The sequence below is a fragment of the Sapajus apella genome, unplaced genomic scaffold, assembly GCF_009761245.1.
Source record: "Sapajus apella isolate SASKATOON/1434 unplaced genomic scaffold, GSC_monkey_1.0 scaffold7, whole genome shotgun sequence".
In the NCBI taxonomy this organism is placed as follows: Eukaryota; Metazoa; Chordata; class Mammalia; order Primates; family Cebidae; genus Sapajus; species Sapajus apella.
Genome location: NW_022436947.1, coordinates 11202444 through 11221029, shown reverse-complemented (window position 1 = coordinate 11221029; position 18586 = coordinate 11202444). Strand labels below are relative to the sequence as shown.

At 39.6% G+C, this 18586-nt stretch overlaps 1 protein-coding gene across 6 annotated transcripts in view; it reads right to left on the bottom strand.

The window, feature by feature from the left end:
• The window catches only part of CEP41 (centrosomal protein 41), a 48648-nt gene that overhangs the window by 20656 nt on the left and 9406 nt on the right, over positions 1 to 18586 (bottom strand). For 3 of the 6 annotated variants that reach the window (XM_032275969.1, XM_032275965.1, XM_032275964.1), the window contains exon 2: positions 10653 to 10716. In XM_032275969.1, the coding sequence (XP_032131860.1) occupies positions 10653 to 10716 (64 nt within the window). Of the gene's footprint in view, positions 1 to 1253; positions 2830 to 9326; positions 9457 to 10652; positions 10717 to 18586 lie in introns of those variants that run through there. The other 3 variants (XM_032275967.1, XM_032275966.1, XM_032275968.1) reach the window with 3 other exon arrangements.

Sequence of the window (18586 nt, the reverse complement as noted above, 5' to 3'; positions counted from 1 at the left end):
GGAAAATGTTTTAGTAGAATGTGTTTAAGCTGGGGTGCATACCCCCAAAACACTGAAAACTTCCAGGAGATACAGATGATCATTTTTTATCAATTTATTTTTCTTTTTGAGTCTATGCTTTTCTCCTCCTTTTATCTCCCTTGCCCCCTCAACAATCTTTTTGTGGGGAAGATATACAGAAGAGGAGCAAAAAGGAAGCAGTGTTCTTTGAATGGCTAAAATGTGCCTTTGTGGTTACCTAAGCAACCCTCTCCTCTTGGCTTTGTCTTCACAGTTTCCTTCTCTTTCCTAAACTTGCTCTTCTACTATTCATGCTCACATTGCAGTCTGAACTAGACTACAGTCTACACACTAGTATTCACCATAGATTTGATGTGCTGAGAAATAACAGCAGATTCTCACCACTGTGGACAGCCCCCAGCCCTCATGTTTTATAGTATGGTTCTACAATCCTAGGCACTGGCCATGGTGGTTTGGAGGTTTTCAGATTCAAAAACTCGGCCAGGAACCTTCTGGTTTCCAATGAAATTCTAGCTGTCAAGCCAGGGGCTATTATTTTTTACTGAGTGTGCTTCGATTTGATTCAATTCAATGCAGCAAGCTCTTTCTGACACCTAAAAGGTATCATTCAAAATAATTTTTCATTTCTAAAACTGTGCTCCTAACTTTTTAAGCCTGGAGAGGATCTAGTCAGATACAGCCCCAACAGCAGATGAAAGAAATGCTTTCAATTAATAGCATGAACTGACATTTCAAGGACTATTATGAACTTCTTTTCATGTTTGGGTCAGAAGCAGAAAAAGAAAATCCTTGCTCTGAAACCCAAAATACATTTTCAAAAAACAACTTATTTCATTGGCTATTATTAAATCTTTTCCATAAATTCATCATGGAATAAAAATTGCAATTGTTTTTTTTCTTTCTTTCCTTCTTTTTTTTTCTTTCTTCACTTTTTTTTTTAGGAAGGCCTAAGCCTTCTCAAGAGAGAAACTGAGTACCTCTCAGAAGAGACCCAAATATCACCAGGATTAGAACCACAAACGGTCTTTCCTAGGTTCTTCGGACTGCAATTGACCTGAGATATGACCAGATCTTCAGAGCAGAAGCCACGATTTCTTCCTGGACACACATCCCTCCTGCCCCCTGCAACTCTGAACTCGGGCATACACTTGCTTGGTCAATACAATGAGGGAAGAAGACAGCAAATCAGTACACTCTTCAGCTTCCCAAGTCTTATTCTTAAAATATTTTACCCAGTAGCTTTAGGTTATATGTCCCTGAGTCACCCACAGTTGCATGCTGCTGACGTGGCAGGTAGTTTCTTTCGGCTATGGAAGCTTCAGGCAGTCTAGTCAGAAAATGAGGGACAAAAAGGATCACTTGATTTATCTAGTGACATGGCAAGTTAGTAACGAAGCCAGGATTCACATTTCCAACCTGTTGGAAAACATACCTTTTCCTGTTGTGTTGTTGTAAAAAAAACACAATTAATCATGAGATAAATTTGTAGGAAATGCTACTTCCTTAATAGTGAGAGGTGGGGATCATCTTACGTCGTAAATTCCCTGAGGAATGAAAAACACTAGCCAATCTTATTTATCCAGTCTTTATTACTGAAACACTGCTTCCAAACCACAGTGGTTTCTACTAACAAAGTGTCTACATTTCATTTCTCCATTAATTATGAACATTTCAGGGTAATTACACATAACACTTTATCTTTTATCAGCCAGCTGTCACCACAATGCAGAAAGGTAAGGGTAAGCCATCATGCCCACTATTTGTTTTCCCCATAAAGGAGAAGGCTGAGAAACAAAGTTTTCTGCAGAGTTATACAAATATTTGGCAAAATTTTCAACAAATCTGAGAGGACTACTGATGAGTTCTTTTCAGTATAGACATTCATTCTATCCGAGAATGGGGAAAAAGGAGAATGGAGGATTTCTGCCTTGCTTTAATTGGACAAATGAGATAGCAGGATGGCTGACACAAAAAAATCCCTAAAAATGGTTTGAGAAATCATGAAAAGTAGCATTTTTATCCCACTTTGTACACTGCTTAGATCTTAAGTAAGATTGCAGCCTATCTTACTATATCTAATTGCCTCTCAAAATAGTTTCTGACTACCTTTTAAAAAGATTGGAAATGAATCCATTTCATAATTCATTTATTTATAAATATGGCTTTGTTTTGTACAGAAGGAGCCTAAGACTATCCAAGAACTATTTAAAAAAAAATTGAAATTACACATTACTGCCAGATACATTTTCCTAGATAAAACTTTTTGATCAAAAAGAAAAAAAAAGTCAGTGGCTCCCCATTGCTTCTTAACTAAAGCTGAAACTCCTTGCTCTAGCGCTGGATGCTAACTCACTACCTCTTCAACATTGCCTTAATTACTTAGCTTGACAAACTCTCAGTCTTCCATTCTCTAACGTACCACCTCGCCACATATTCATAATAGCTCACCCAGCAGGAAGTGACCTTTCCCTCCTCTGAGCTTCTATAGCACTCAGCTTATGACTCACAAGGCATTTATCACTGTACTGTCTTATCTACTTTACTAGACGGAACACTGAAGACTATTTATGGGCACGTACGCACACACACGCATGCATGCATACACAATCTTTATCCCTTCCATTGTCTAGCATAGGAGACACTAAAAAATATTTGCTGAATGAATGTCAGGTGCACTGGCTCATGCCTACAATCTCAGCACTTTGGGAGGCTGAGGAGGCAGGATTGCTTTGAGCCCAGGAGTTCCAGACCAGCCTGGACAATATAGTGAGACCTCATCTCTGTAACACACACAACACACACACACACACACACACACACGCATGCACGCAAGTCAGCCAGGCATGGGGCACATCCCTGTACTCCCAGCTACTTGAGAGGTTGAGGTAGGAGGATCACCTGAGCCTAGGAAGGGGAGGTTGCAGTGAACAAGTGTCACGGCACTACAATGTGAGCGACAGACTGAGACCCTATTTCAACACAAACAAACAAAAATCGGCCAGCTGTGGTAGCTCACACCTGTAATTCCAGCACTTGGGGAAGCTGAAGTGGAAGGACTGCTTGAGGCCAGGTGTTAAAGACCACCCTGGTCAACACAGTGAGACTCCATTGCTATAAAAATAAATAAATAAATAAAAAGGAAAAATATGTATTTGCTAATTAAATATACTATGGAGATTGACTATCTGAAAAATCCTTATAATGACTTCTTTTATAATGTAAATAATCACATCCCAATTTGGGTTGAGTTTCTACACATCTGATTTTCTTTAAATTATGTACAACTTGACTTATATACAGTGCATGTTAAGTGCTACATATATGACTCATATTGCTTCACAAATCAAGCAGTCTAGAAATGCGGAAGGTAGTATTTAGCTTCTACTTTGTTTACAACTAAAGTTGTGATAAAAGATATATAACAAAAGTTTATAGTTAGTATCAAGAGGAAGAAACCACCCAACTATATCAATAGTGCTATGCAAAGACAGAGTACAACTGATTAAATGAATGACTCATTTGTTTTGTTTTCCTATAATTTAATAACATTATTTATACTGAGCCAATAAGAAAAGCAAGTGATTTTGTGCAGCAGTAGTCTAAAGTGGATGAGATTTATAATGCACGAACTCAGTTGCTAAGAGACAACTCCATGGCTTTATTTTTCTTCAATATTTCCTTCCTTTATGGAGAAGTTCTCTTGGCTCGGAAGAGCAGAAAGCATGAAAAGAGGCACAGTGGTCCTTTGTTAACCTCAATAAGTGATATGTGTGTATAGTGTTTTCTGGTTTATAAAAGCTTTTCACATACATTTCTCTCTTTGACGTAAGAAACAGAATTAAACAACAAATAAAAATGAAGAGTACCTAGTCTATAATGAGTCTGAGTGCTTACAATCAAGGCTATTAGCAAATATTCAGGAAACGTAAAGGCCAAAGGAAAAAAGAGGGAATGACTAGTTTATCTAGAGATAATAACAGGAAGGTAAATTTTTAAAATGACAAAAATAAGGCTAAAAAAGACTGAATGGAGAAAGCATACAGAATTTCAGAAAGCTAAAGAAATTGGAAATTAGATTGAATACAGATAGAAATGAGAGGACAATGCAGCCAATGAAAGAGTGTGGGGACAAATAAAGGGAGAGCCCTGTGGTTTGGAAAGTGTCCCTTGATCAGCCTGCAGTGCTGCAAAACTGAAACCCAGAGAGGGTGCTTGAGAATATACAAGAACCCTGCGGTGGTGACTGAATAAAACACAGCCAGGGATTTCATCAGAAGCATAATCCATTCATGGCACAGTCTGGCAGTGCTGGGAAGCTGGTAAGACACACTCAGGCACCTATGGAACAAAAGAAATATAATTCTGAGATTTCTAGCCATGGCTGCACATCAGTATTTGAGTTTGTATGAGAAGCAGAACCAGAGGTTTAAAAACAAAAAATAATCTTTACCCAGGAAGAAGATAGCAGTCTTTGCAGTAGAAGATGATTTGGGTGAAGACAGGAGATATCAGAAAATTCTTGACTTCTTGTGATTACTCTGAATTGCCTGCTGTTTGCTAAGAAAAGATTAAAGACCCATCTATTTAGCCTAAAAATGAGAAGCACTCACTCATTCCTGTGCCTATTTCCAATGTTCTGATTACGGAGCTTAAAGACATACCACAGGTAGAAATGCTGTCCTCTTACTTGGGCTATAAGGTCCCTTTTCTCTTTTCTTTTCTTTTCTTTTTTTTTAAAAAAACAGAATCTTACTGTTTCGCCAGGCTGGAGTGCAGTGGTGCAATCTCAGCTCACTGCAATCTCTGCCTCCCGCCTCCTGGGTTCAAGCGATTCTCCTGCCTCAGCCTCCTGAGTAGCTGGGACTACAGGCATGCGCCACCACACCCGGCTAATTTTTGTATTTTAGTAGAGACAGGATTTCACCATGCTGGCCAGGATGGTCTCAATCTCCTGACTTTGTGATTCACTGGCCTTGGCCTCCCAAAGTGCTGGGATTACAGGCATAAGCCACCGTGCCCAGCCTGTTTTCTTAACTCCTCACCCTTTTCACCTCATGACACACATACAATGATAACATGTAGATAAAATGCTGGGTTTGGGTTGCTCTAGGCCCTGCTGGCTACCCAAAGGGCTGTAGGGATCTGTATCTTGGCACATAATGCATAGGCTGTTGCACACTAGGTAGAAAATATTTTCTAAATACACAGCACAGTAAGACAAAAATGCACAGAAAAACAAGCAATAAAATAAAAATCTTTCCCCTAAATTGACTTTAGAATAATTTCTAAATTTGAAACAACAACAAAAAAATTGAACACTAGAATAAGATTTCTCTCCCACACTGACTTTAAAATACTTTTGAGTTTTAAGCAATGAAACACACTTTGGTCCTTCTAAAAGCTTTGTAAGACTAGTTTGGGAGACTTCTGCTTCTAGAAAGATGGGGTAGATGTACTTAGCTACTCCTCCAGCTAAGTAAAAGAAAACCCTAAGAAAACCCTTGACAACCCACAGAATGGGAGAAAATATTTGCAAATCATATTTCTGACAAGACTCTAGTATCCAGAATACATAAAATAACTCTTTTTTTTTTGTATGTGTGGAGATGCAGTCTCTCTCCGTCACCTAGGCTAGAGTGCAGTGGCGTGATCTTGGATCTCCGCCTCCTAGGTTCAAGCAATTCTCCTGCCTCAGCCTCCTGAGTAGCTGGGACTACAGATGCATGCCACCAAGTCCGGCTAATATTTGTATTTTAATAGAGACGGGGTTTCACCATGTTGCCCAGGCTGGTCTTAAACTCCTGAGCTCAGGTAATCCACCTGCCTCAGCCTCCCAAAGTGCTGGGATTACAGGCGTGAGCCACTGCTCCCACCCAAAAGAACTCTTATAACTCAACAAATAAGAAGAAAAATAACCCAACGTAAATATGGGCAAATGATTTGAATAGACGTTTCTCCATAGGAGATATACAAATGCCAAAAAGCACAGGAAAAGGTGCTCGAACATTATTAGTCATTAGGAACATGCAAATCAAAGCCATAATAAGATACCACTTCATGCCTACAAAGATGGGTATAATGAAAATGATGGACAATAACAAGCATTAGTGATGATGTGGAGAAAATAGAGCCCTCCTACATTGCTGCTGGGAATGTGTGAAGTGGTGTGGCTGCTGTGGAAACAGTTTGGCAGTTGCTCAAAAAAGAGAGTTACCATATGAAAAACAGTTACCATATGAAAAGCAATTCAGGTCCTAGGTATATGCTCAAGAGAATTAAAAACACATGTTTACACAAAACTTTGTGCACTGATGTTCTTAGGAGCACTATGTCCAGTAACTGGAAACAACCCAAATGTCCATCAACTGTTGAGTGGGTAAACAAAACGTGGAATAGCTATGCAACAGAAGATTATTTGGCAATAAAAAGGAATGAAGAATTGACACATGTTACAACATAGATGAATCTTAAAAACATTACACTAAGTGAAAGAAGCCAGACGTAAAAAGCTACATTTCATGCATCTCCATGAAATGTTCAGAAGAATCAAATAAATCCATAGATACAGAAAGTAGACTAGTGGTTACTCAACGCAGTAAATATGTCATTTCTCCCTAAATTGATAAACAGTCTTAATGCAACTCCTATCAAAATCACAGCATTTAAAAAGTAAATGTAAATATGATTATTCTAAAATTGATATGGAAAGGCAAGGGAATTAGAATAGTTAGAATAGCTAAAATACTTGTATAAAGAAAAAGCAAGGCTGGGCACTGTGGCTCACGCCTGTAATTTCAGCACTTTAGGAGGCTGAGGTGGGTGGATCACTTGAGGTCAGGAGTTCATGACTAGTCTGCCCAACATGGTAGAACCCCGTCTCTATCAAAAAATAAAAAAGTATTAGCCGAGCATGACGGTACCCGCCTGTGGTCCCTGCTAGTTGGGAGGCTGAGGTGGGAGAATTGCTTAAGCCCGGGAAGCAGAGGTTGCAGTAAGCCAAGACTGCACCACTGCACTCTAGCCTGGGTGACAGAGTAAGACCCTGTCTCAAAAAAAAAAAAAAAAAAGAAAAAGAAAAAGATAAAAGAAAAAAAAAGTGGGCATAGTCAGTCTAACCAATTTTAAGCATCTAATTTACTATACAGCTATAGGAATAAAGACTATGGTATCAGCAGAAGGCAGACACATGGATCATGGGATCAGAACAGAGAAACCAGAAATAGATCCATATAAATATGCCCAACTGATTTTTGACAAAGGTGAACACAAAATTAAATGGAGAGAAGGTAACCTTTTAAACAAATGGCACCAGACCAATTGAATATCCATAAGCAAAAACAGTCTTGATATGAGTCATACCTCTTATATATAAAAATTACCTCAAAATTTATCATGGACTTAAATATAAAACTATAAAACTTTTACAAAAACAATTATGATAGAAAAAAAAAATCGTTGGGATCCAGTCCAGGCAAAGACTTTCTAAACTTGATAACAAAATCATGATCCATGAAAGTGGATCATGGAAAAGTGGATAAAATGGACCTCATCAAAATTAAAAACTTTTGTTCTTCAAAAGACCCTGTTAGGTGGATGAAAAGGCGCAAGTTACAGACTAGGAAAATATATTTGCAAACCATATATTTGACAAAGGACCAGTAGCTAGAATGTGTAAAGAACTCTCAAAATTCAACAGTAAAAAAAGCAAACAAACTAATTAGAACATAGACAAATGATATGAACAGATATTTCACCAAAGAAGATACACAGAAAACAAGCACATGAAAAGATGTTCACCATTGCCATAGGGAAATGCAAATTAAAACTGCAATGGGTATTGGGCAAGGTGGCTCATGCCTGTAATCCCAGCCAAGGCAGGTGGATCACTTGAGGCAGGAGCTTGAGACCAACCTGGCCAACATGACAAAACCCTGTCTCTACTAAAAATAGAAAAATTAGCCAGGCATGGTGAAGCACACCTGTAATTTTATAGCTGCTCGCAAGGCTAAGACAGGAGAATCGCTTGAACCCAGGAGGCAGAGGTTGCAGTGAGCAGAGATCATGCCACTGCACTCCAGCCTGGGTGACGGTGTGAGACTCTGTCTCAAAAATAAAACAAACCAAAACAAAACTGCAATGATATGCCATCATACAGATATCAGAATGGCCAAAAAAAAGAAAAAAAAAGCTGGTGACAACACCAAATGCCGACAAGGATATGGAGAAAAGGAATCATTCATCCATTGCTGGTGGGAATGTAAAATGGTACAGTCACTTTGCAAAGCAGTTTGGCATTTTCTTTAAATACTACATGGGAAACTATGTTATGATCAGCAGTTGTACTCCTGAGCACTTACTGCAGAGAAACAAAGATTTCGGTTCAAACAAAAACACATGCATGAGTGTTTACAGCACTTTTACTTTAATACCCAAAAAGTGGAAACAACCCCGATGTCCTTCAACGGGTGAATGGTTAAACTTGGTGCATCCATATCATGGAATACCAGCCATTAATAAAATGGAACAAGTTACTGATACATGCAACAAAGTGGATGAATATCCAGAAAATTACACTAAGTAAAAAAGCCACTCCAAAAGGTTGCATACTACATGATTCCATTTATACAGCATTTGTGAAATGACAAAATTACGACAATGTAGAACAGACTGGTGATTACAGGGGCTAAGAAAGGGGCAGGAGTAGAAAATGGATGTGCCTATAAAAGGGCAACATAAGGAATCTGGAAATGCTCTGTATCTTGACTGTATGTATCAACATCAGACTGTTGTGATAGTGCATTATAGTTTTGCAAAATGTCACCTCTTTGGGAAACTGGGTAAAGGGTACATGGAATCTCTCTGCATTGTTTACAAAATATATACACATTTACAATTATCTTAAAATTAAAAGTTTAACAAAAAAACCAGTTTAAAAATCTCAGGATAGAAAAGGATATATGTATTTAATATGTATTATAAAAAGCAGATATACTTTTATTTCAATACCAAAAAAATGAAATTAATCTCAGGTACCATTATTGAGTCAAATTTTGGTTAAGAATTGAAGAATTAAAGAGGAAGAGGGGAGCTGTCACTAACAAATCCCAATTTAATTTCCACAAGAAAAAAAACCAAACTATGAAGGCATAGACAAATCTATATATCTGAAATAAACCTCAGCTCTTAAAGTTTTAATTATAAGAAAGCATATAGATTCCAAAAGAAATTCCTTCCTTTATAGTACTCTGTAAAATAATACCTACACTTCTCAGAAAAAATACAGCATTTTAAATCTAGATGCTTACCTCACAGAATCACTTACTTCAGAAGGGTGGATCACAGTTGCAATTAGGGGTTAGATGGGTAGAGATGAAGGAGTTGAGAGTTTTTGTGGCAGAAGAAACAAGGCTGGGGGAAATGCAGGAACAGTATGGCCTAAGAAACAGTACACCAGACTTGGCACCAGATCTCCAGTATTGACTTCCTCATCCTGCATACAATCCTAGTTCTATCTCCACTACTGAACTCCAAATAAATGACAAACTCCCTGTGCCACAATCTCCTCCTCTTCTAAAACAGGTAATATTTTCACCTGCCCATCAAACAGGATATTTGCAAGGATAAATACCTGTATGGCATGGAAATGTTTGAATGAAGGGTACCAAGAAATAGCATTTTGCAAATGAGGTGAATTTAAAACACTGAATTTCGGTCTATTTTATATGAAGAAACAGGCATAATGGAAGATAATTTTTGAAGGAGACTGAAGAAAGAGAAACAAAATGAAGAAGATGATTCAAACAAAGTCAACATCGTCATTTACTTTTCTCAATTGTCTTGAGGTTACTGGTGGAAAATCTGGTATTGCTAAAGGCATACGGTACCCCAATCCACTAGCGAAACCATTTTAATCACATGAATTTTCCACACCAGGCTTTAAAAGGTTGAAAAAAAACAAAAACAAACAACCAAAAAACCTCACAAGACTGCAAATCCACTAGGGTCTGGGCAACAGTTTTTATCACAACACTGAAAAATGAGGACAGCATGGAAATAAGCAGTTCATTTTACCTGCACTGCAGCACTAATTAAATTCTGACTGGTATTTCGGTTGCTCATTCAAGTCTGTCTGCCTCCACTTGAATCTAAGCTCTTTGACTAAAAAAAGACACAATTCATACTCATCTTTACATCTCTCATAGTCCATAACTTCATATATGGTCAGCATTTTGCAAACACTGTATTGAACAAATATGCATGTGTCTAATATATTACTGCCAGTTTAAAGGAATACACTTAAGGTATACCAAAATAGAGGCTGACGTCCTGATATTTATTTAGCTTCAGCACTGAAACTTATTGAACAATGGTTTTGATTTCTGGAATTTCACTTTCTCAGTTTATACTATTTATTATGTGGTAAGGAATAATAAGCTAAATAATGTGAATATAAATTTTTACTGATAACCTGAAAAACATCTTTCAAGGATAAATCCTGAGCCCAGAAAGACATCAGGCAAAACAGTGAGAAACTCTTAGCTGTGATTTATACTAGGCATGTTAGGTTGCTTTCTGTCAATAATTAACTATTGGACTTTTAAAAAAATTCTTATTTTCTATTCTTTACTCACCAGTGTCCAGTCTTGATTTGACATGCTGATATCTTGGGTTCTGTGGTATCCTTTTGGTCAGATACTAAAAAATAAGGAAATTCACAATTAATTGGGTTAATGTAAAGATAAGGGTGGTAAAGTCAGGAGTCGGATACTTAAAAAATGGGGGAAAAATGCTAAAATTTCTTAGAATTTAAAGATGGGGCCGGGTGTGGCAGCTCACACCTGTAATGCTAGCACTTTGAGAGGCCAAGGTGGGCAGATCGCTTGAGGCCAGGAGTTCGAGGCCACCCTGGCAAACATGGTGAAACCCCATCTCTACTAAAAATATAAAAATTAGCCAGGTGTGGTGGCATGCATCTGTAATCCCAGCTACTTGGGAGGCTGAGGCAGGAGAAGTGCTTGAACCCGGGAGGCAAAGGTTGCAGTAAGCCAAGACTGCACCACTGTACTCCAGGCTGGGTGACAAGAGTGAGACTCCCGTCTAAAAAAAAAAAAAAGATATGACGAGTTCCAGAGCTCCAATTGTTGTTTCAATATAGGATTGTTTTCTACAGCATTTCCATAAATAAATATATTTATCCTGTTTCTGTCAGAACACTTCCATATTTCATCAAACTCATCCCAGAGTACTACGTGACGAGGAAAAAAAAAAAAAGCTCCTCAAAAATTATTTCTTACATTGAGCCCAAATCAGTCTCTCCAATTTTCATTCAGTCCACGGTTGTAACCCATGGTAAGTCATCTGCCTCTGCCTCCAGAAATCTGTTGAGATGACCAAAGGCAGTTGTCCTGACCCTCTTTCATTTCATTTTTCCTTATGATGGTTTCTAGGTCATTTCCTCGAGATTGTATCTATCTATCCCCTGCAAGGGATGCAGTCCCAAGCACAGTGCTCCAGATGTGGGCAGGCCAGGCCCCCGTGGGGCAGGCTCCTGTTGCTCCCCAGAGTCTGTGGCTCCTGGGATGGTGACCATGGCATCTGCTCTCATGGCAGCTGAGGCTCACCCGGGGCTCAGCACAAGTTTATGGTCAGCAAAAATGCGTACATCAGGTTTCCTTTGTGCTGTTGTCTGGTAGCTAACTCTTTGAATCTGTATTCAAAGACGTTAACCCACATTAAATTACAGTGGCAATTGTGAAACCCATTCAGTGAGGAGAAGCTAATGAATAAAGGTATTACGTAATACAGCTTTCTTGCTAAGGCCTTTTCCTAGCCTACAGGTATGAAAGCCTTTTCTTCAGTAACAAATAGCTGTGGAATATGAAATGACCGCAATGCCTTTCCAGCTTTATCTTCTGTCACCCTCCTCCATGTTCCCATGTTGAAGTTGCAGGGAATGTCTCTCTAATGCAGCACATTCATTGAGGTTGCCAGTCTTTGCAGATGTCTGCCTAGAATGCCTTTCCTTGACTACTCCTTGGGAAAAATGTATTTCCTCTGTAAAGCTGTCCAGTACGGAGTTAGGCACTTTTTTCTCCCTGGCTCCGAGTACTCACAGCCCGCACCATTGTTTAAACCTCAGTCTTCTTCTCTAGTCCAGGATTCCCTTGAAGGCAGGGGCAATGACTTACTCATATTTGTATTCGCCTAGGACCTAGTGTATGGTAAGCACATTTATTGATATTCAGTCAATAAGTGAATACTGAAAATGCAGACTGTATTTTCAACTATCTGGTTCCTTAGAAGAGAACATCGGACTTACAAAAACTGCATCCTTTGCCTTTGAAAACAATTAACTACATAGACCATGCTCTGTCAGGAAAATTGTTTACCTATAAACATTTACCTATAAAATAATTGTTCAGACGACCCACAAAGCATACAAACAACATGGGATACTTTGGTGTCTTACAAAATATATGTTGGCCGGAGTTTTGGATTTCAGGACCAGGGAGAATTTTTTAAAACTAGGGGCACCTACAGTTATCACCTTTTAATATTGCCAAGGACATAAAAAACAAAACCAAAGAAAAGCCTCACAACTATCTGCTATTTTAACATCTAAAAGGTAAGAAAAAAAAGTCCCAGAGTAAAAGGGTCAGTCCTTCGGTGTCATTAAAAAAATTCATGACATTGTGTTTTTCACTTCACCCCAGGCAAGTCAAATCTTTATCATGAACTCTTAGCATTGGTCCTCAGATTGTGTTTGGAACCACTAAAGCTTGTTTCTCCAAATAATCAGTCATTTGTCTATATGAGAAAGGAAGTATAATGCCAATTTCAATTCCTTCCCCAGAGGAAGACAGAGCAGATTCTTGAGTAAAAACAGGAAAACGTACAAAAACTGAAAAAGGGGACTTCAGTACAAATTCCTCAGAGAGACAATATCATGGAAAAGTGAAATCAACAAACAAAAACAGGGAAAGTATGTGCCTGGTAAACTGAGTCAATTAATGCTAATACTAGATTGCAGTTATCTTAGGCTAAGGGATTTTTTCTTTTTGCACTCTATTTTTTAAAAATAATTTCTATACTCTATTTCCTGTTTTTACTTTTGTTTTGTTTTTCCCTCTAGTTTCCTAGCAAAGTGTCTCTTAAAAATTCCAGGCTAGTCTCTGCTGAACCAAGGGGATTTGTCCGTACCTAAGCCAAAATAGCTAAGAAATGAGGGTGTCTCTGGGGACCAGGTGTGGTGGCAGCAGAATGATGAGGGGAGAGAGTGTGGACAGCTGCATGGCTGAGCCCTTCCCGCCCCCAGTTTTCCCTTACATAGACTAATGAGAAATCCATATGCTACAGGAGAAAAATGTCGTTTCTTTTCTGTGTTCCCACTGCAGTCCAATTTCTTGTTCCTGACTTTCTAGTACCAACTGCAACGTAAAACTATTTGTGCTTCATTGCAAGCCGAGCACCATAGATTTTATGGGACTGACATACTTTTTTCTTTAGAATTCCTGCTCTGGGGCGCGGGGGTTGGGGGGTGACTGCTTCTTGACCTACTGAACAACTGGCTTTCTTTCAATTACATAAACAGGATGGAATGGTGGAAAGTGAAGAAGCTGAAAAAAAAAGCTGTTTTCAAGGAAGACTGTTCGTTCATTCAACAAAGACTTATTGAGCACCAACCACTCATTCAGTGGGCATTTACTGAGTGCCTACTAGGAGCAAGCCTCTGTGCCGAGGACAGAGAGGTAAAAAACACAGTCTTTGCCATCCAGCTTTCGCTGACTGCTGGGAAGACAGACAAGTAGATAAACAGATGCCAGCCTGCATGAAGAACAAGGAAAGGGAAGGAGGGCGTATGACAAAAGCATATCAGATTGGCACCTAATCCAGATTAAAAGAGTCAAGAACTGTTTCTTGAAGGGTTACTTCTGAGCTGAATTCTGAGGGTCCAGGAGGTTAGTCAAGCTAAAGTAGTGGGCAGGAGCTATGGGGTTTCTGGTGAGGGAAAAGCATGGTGAAAGAATGGAGACTAAAGGGAACACCAACAGTTTTCAGCAATCTTAACATTAAGTGGCAGGCCTGGAACAGAGCGGGAAATACGGGGACAACCGACGCTGGAGAAGCAGCAGGGGCAGAACACCAAGAGCCTTTCGTAGATGTAAAAAACACTTGGTTTCATCCCATAGATCAGTGGATCTTGAACAGGTACCATTTTGCTCCTTGTACCCCCAAGGACATTTGTCAATGTCTAGAGGCATTTTTGGTTGTCACAACTGGGTGGCAGGACGTGCTACTGGCATCTTAGTGGGTAGAGGCCAGGGTTGCTGCCAAATACCCTACAATTACAGGATAGCCCCAGCACAAAGAATTAGCCAGCCCAAATGCCAATAGTGGCCAGGCTGTTGAAGATGATGAGGGGTCACTGAAGAAGTCTGAAGGAGGAGTGACAAGATGATATTTCTGTTTCAGAAAGGTGACTCTGGCAGCAATATGGAGAATATGAGTCAAGAAAGGAGGCATGAAAATCAGTTGAAAGGCTGTTGTGCTAAAAGGATCTGTAGTCCTAAGGAAGGGCCAATAAAGATGAAGAGAAAGAGACCATTTCAAGAAAAATCTTTAAAATGTTAAATCAATATAATTTAAAATTTACTCATGTAACAAGAGGAGGACAGTGATACCATTCTCCAAAAAAGGGAGTTAAGGAGGAAGCACATATTGAAAACATAACATGGTCAGGTGGAGCATGCTGAGTATGAGATATCTATGGGTTGTCCACAATAGAAGTATCGGCTGGGCACAGTGGCTTAGACCTGTGATCCCATGAATTAGGGAGGCTGAATCGGGAGTATTGCTTGAGCCCAGGAGTTCAAGACCAGCCTGGGCAACACAGGGAGACTTTTGTTTCTACAAAAAAAATAATAATAATACAAAAATTAGCTGGACATGGTAGCGTGTGCCTGTGGTCTCAGCCGCTCTGGAGGCTGGAGTGGGAAGATTCCTTGAGCCCAGGTCAAGGCTGCAGTGAGCTGTGTTCCTGCCACAGCAACCCAGCCTGTGTGACAGAGCGACACTCGCCAAAAAAAAAAAAAAAAAAAAAAACGAAAAACAAAATGGACGTATCTAGTTGGCTATTTGGGTCTAGAAATCAGGAGAGAGACCTGAGCTAGAGAAAATAAGATTTGGGAGTTGTCAGCATACAGTTGGCAGAGGAAGCCGTGGAAATGAACAAAACCATCCTGGGGAGACTGCAGACTGAAAAACCCCAACAATTAAGGTCAGGTAGAAGAGAGATACCTTGGATGAAACTCAGAAGAGTCCATACAAAAGTGGGTCATGAAAATTAAATCAGGGAGAAGGGAGTGGTCAACAGTGAACAATGCTGTCAAGTCAGAGAACAAGAGGTCAAGTATGAACAAGTAAACAAGAATGGAGGTCAGATAAGAGACCAAGAGAAACGTGGATTTGAATGTAGCAAACTAGGACACTGTGGACAGCCGTGGTGGAAGCAGCTATGGGAAACTGATAGGGCTGACACAAAAACAGCAGGTCAAGTATATGAGAGGCGAGGGAGGAAAGAAGACAGTAGCTGTTTGATCTTTACTTTTTCCCTTAAGAGAGTTGCCAAGGAATAATCTTTGTTGTTTTTTGTTTTGGAAAAAAAAAAAGAGAGAGATTTGAGGATGTATACAGGCTAATGGGCAAGATAAGAGAGGCTGAAAATGGTATGGAGAGCGTGGGAGAGGATGAGGCCCAGAACCCAGGCAGCAGCGTCAGCTTTGGATTTATTTAAGATAAATATATGACAGATAGGTGGTCAGAATGGAGTTCATCTGGAGGAGGCAGGAAGTTGAGAAAGTTCATGTTTGTGGTATCATTACAGGCTCTTTGAGAAGAACCAAAAATGTCAAAGACCCTTTGAGGGTTTACATAAAAAAATAATGTCCTCCCTGTCTTCCCACCATGCCAGCTATTTCACTTCTATATGACTTTCAAGACCCAGAGCAAACTTGTCTTCTGGAAAGATTCCTCTGAAGGCCTCAGTTGATGGAAATTTCTTCCTTGCCTGGATATTCACAGTTCTTTGTACCATTGACACTTCTTACTTCCTGCACTTGGGACAGGGGCTCTATCTTATAGATATCTGTACCTGCTACAAGACTCTCTACTAATGAGAGAGCATTAAGTACCTGCCAAATGAAGACCTGAGCAACATGCGGTGTGCATGCTGGTGCCTCCTGGGCAGCATGAACATCAAGGGCTCTAGGAAGGAATCTCAAAGGAGACTGCACACCCACTGGGGGTGATAAGAAAGACTTCATAGAAGAATGGACACTGGAGCTATGTTTTAAGGGCTGACCTTCTGTGGATAAAAAAGATGGAACGGAGGAATGGAAAAAGTATTCCAAATGGAGAAATTTTTAATAGCAAAGCCACTTTAAAAGCAGGCTTAAAGAACAAATTGTTCTATTTGTGGGAGATGATTTAGCAACAACAAGAAACATGGTAATGCTGCTAACATTTGTTGAGCACTTACTACGTCATCAGGCACTCACCAAGCATTTTACCTACATTATCTCATCCCCTACAACCACTGTATGTCTTCACTCCAGCAGGGGTTCTTAAAATGGGGAACACTGATGGGTTTTAGGAAGTCTATAAGTCCCATGAAACTATGCAAAATTATGTATATATGTGCCTTTTTCTGGGGAAAGCGTCCTTGATTTTAACCACATTTTCAGAGGGGATGTAACCCCAAAAGAGTTAAGAATCATTGGTATATGGAACCCTGTGATCTAAGACCGGAGAGGGACAGGTAGGCTCCTACTGGAGAAGCCTGAGTATAGACTGAGGGGTCTGGACTAGGTCCAGAAGGCAATGGAAGGTGCGAAAAACACTGAGCTGTGAGCTACACAATCTAATCAGTATTTTGGAAGATGACTAACATATGCAAAGTAAGACTGGGCTATGTGAATACATGGATATTGGAGAAGAATGGGTAAAAATGAGAAGTCAAAGATGGGATTTTTCTGAAGGTGAATATAAAAAATGAATGAGCTTTTCAAGACTTTCCATCTCTCTCAAAGTGGGACTTACAAAGTTGTTCATATTTCAACTGCAACATATGTAGTAATACATTTAAAATATTTTTAAAAATACTATTATACATTTTGTTCAAACTGTCTCTACTTATATAGAGAGGAAATCCATAAAATGAAAAGAGTGGGTACAAGTTTTACTACAGCCACATATAAGGCAACCTCACATTTAAAATGGGTCTTTTAAAGGAGAACTTTTTAAAATGGGATTTTTAACCTGGTCTAATTATCCTGATCTCAAACACCAACCTTGGCCCCTGTTTCCAAGTGCAGCAGCCCTACTTTCTCAGCAGCTACCACCTGTAGTGAATTGTATTTTTCAAGATAGACAGAAGAAAATTTCCCATCCCACTTACACGATGACACTACACTCCTTCCACTGAGGGAAGGGCTTCTGCTTCCTCTCCTGAATCTGGATGGGCCTGTGACTATGAGGGAAGCAGTGACATATGACTTTTGAGGCCGGATCATGAAAGGCAATACAGCTTCCATCTACCTGGTTCTCTTGGGATACTTGTGGCCACTCAGTCTGTAGTATTTTGTTATGGCAGCCTATAGAACTCAGCAGCTATGCTGTGAGGAAGGCCAAGCCACATAGAAAAGGCTATTTGTAGGTGATATGGCCATCAGCCCCAGCTCAGGTCGCAGGCAACAGACAGTACCAGTGGTCCAACATGTGAATGAAGCCTTCAAGATAAACTCTAACCCTAGCTCCTGTCTGTCTGCAAAACCCCTCGAGAAATCCCAAACCATCTAGCTGAGCCAAGTCAACTTTCAGAATCATAAAAGCTAATAATAAATGATTACTATTGTTTTAAGCCACTAAACATGGAGTGATTCATTATAAACCAACATGTAATTGGAACATAACCCCATGCTATTCCCTTCTAGCTAAGCTCCTTGAAATAAATAAATCTATACTGGGTATTTGTACCTTACTCTTCCGTCCATTGCAACATGGCTGCTGTTTCCACATTCTACTGAGGCTCCTTTGGCACTAACCAACATCTGCGATCCCTTAGCTACTGAATATAATGGACGCCTTACAGTCTTTAACTTACTTTACCTTTCTATGCCATATGACACGGCTACAGATCCTCATCTTTTTCAGTTTCCACTTCCTTGGTTTCAGTGACATCATCTCCCCTGATTCTCCATTAACACATGGATCGTTCCTCTGTTAGTCATTTAATTATTGTGTTCTCAGGATTCCAACTTCTCAATCTGTAGGTTTTCTGTGGACTAACACTTAGGCTTAATTCCACCTATATGCTTCTGATTTCCAAATAGTGAACCTTAGCCTTGACTTTTCTTCTGCCGTTCAGACATGTGTTCATTTACTCATTCAACAAATATTTATGAAACAACTACTTTGTGCCAGCCAATGGAACAATGCAGACAAGGTCTCTATTTTATGGTCTCGTAAGTATGCCTCCAAAAAAGTAAATAAAATACAGATTATGATC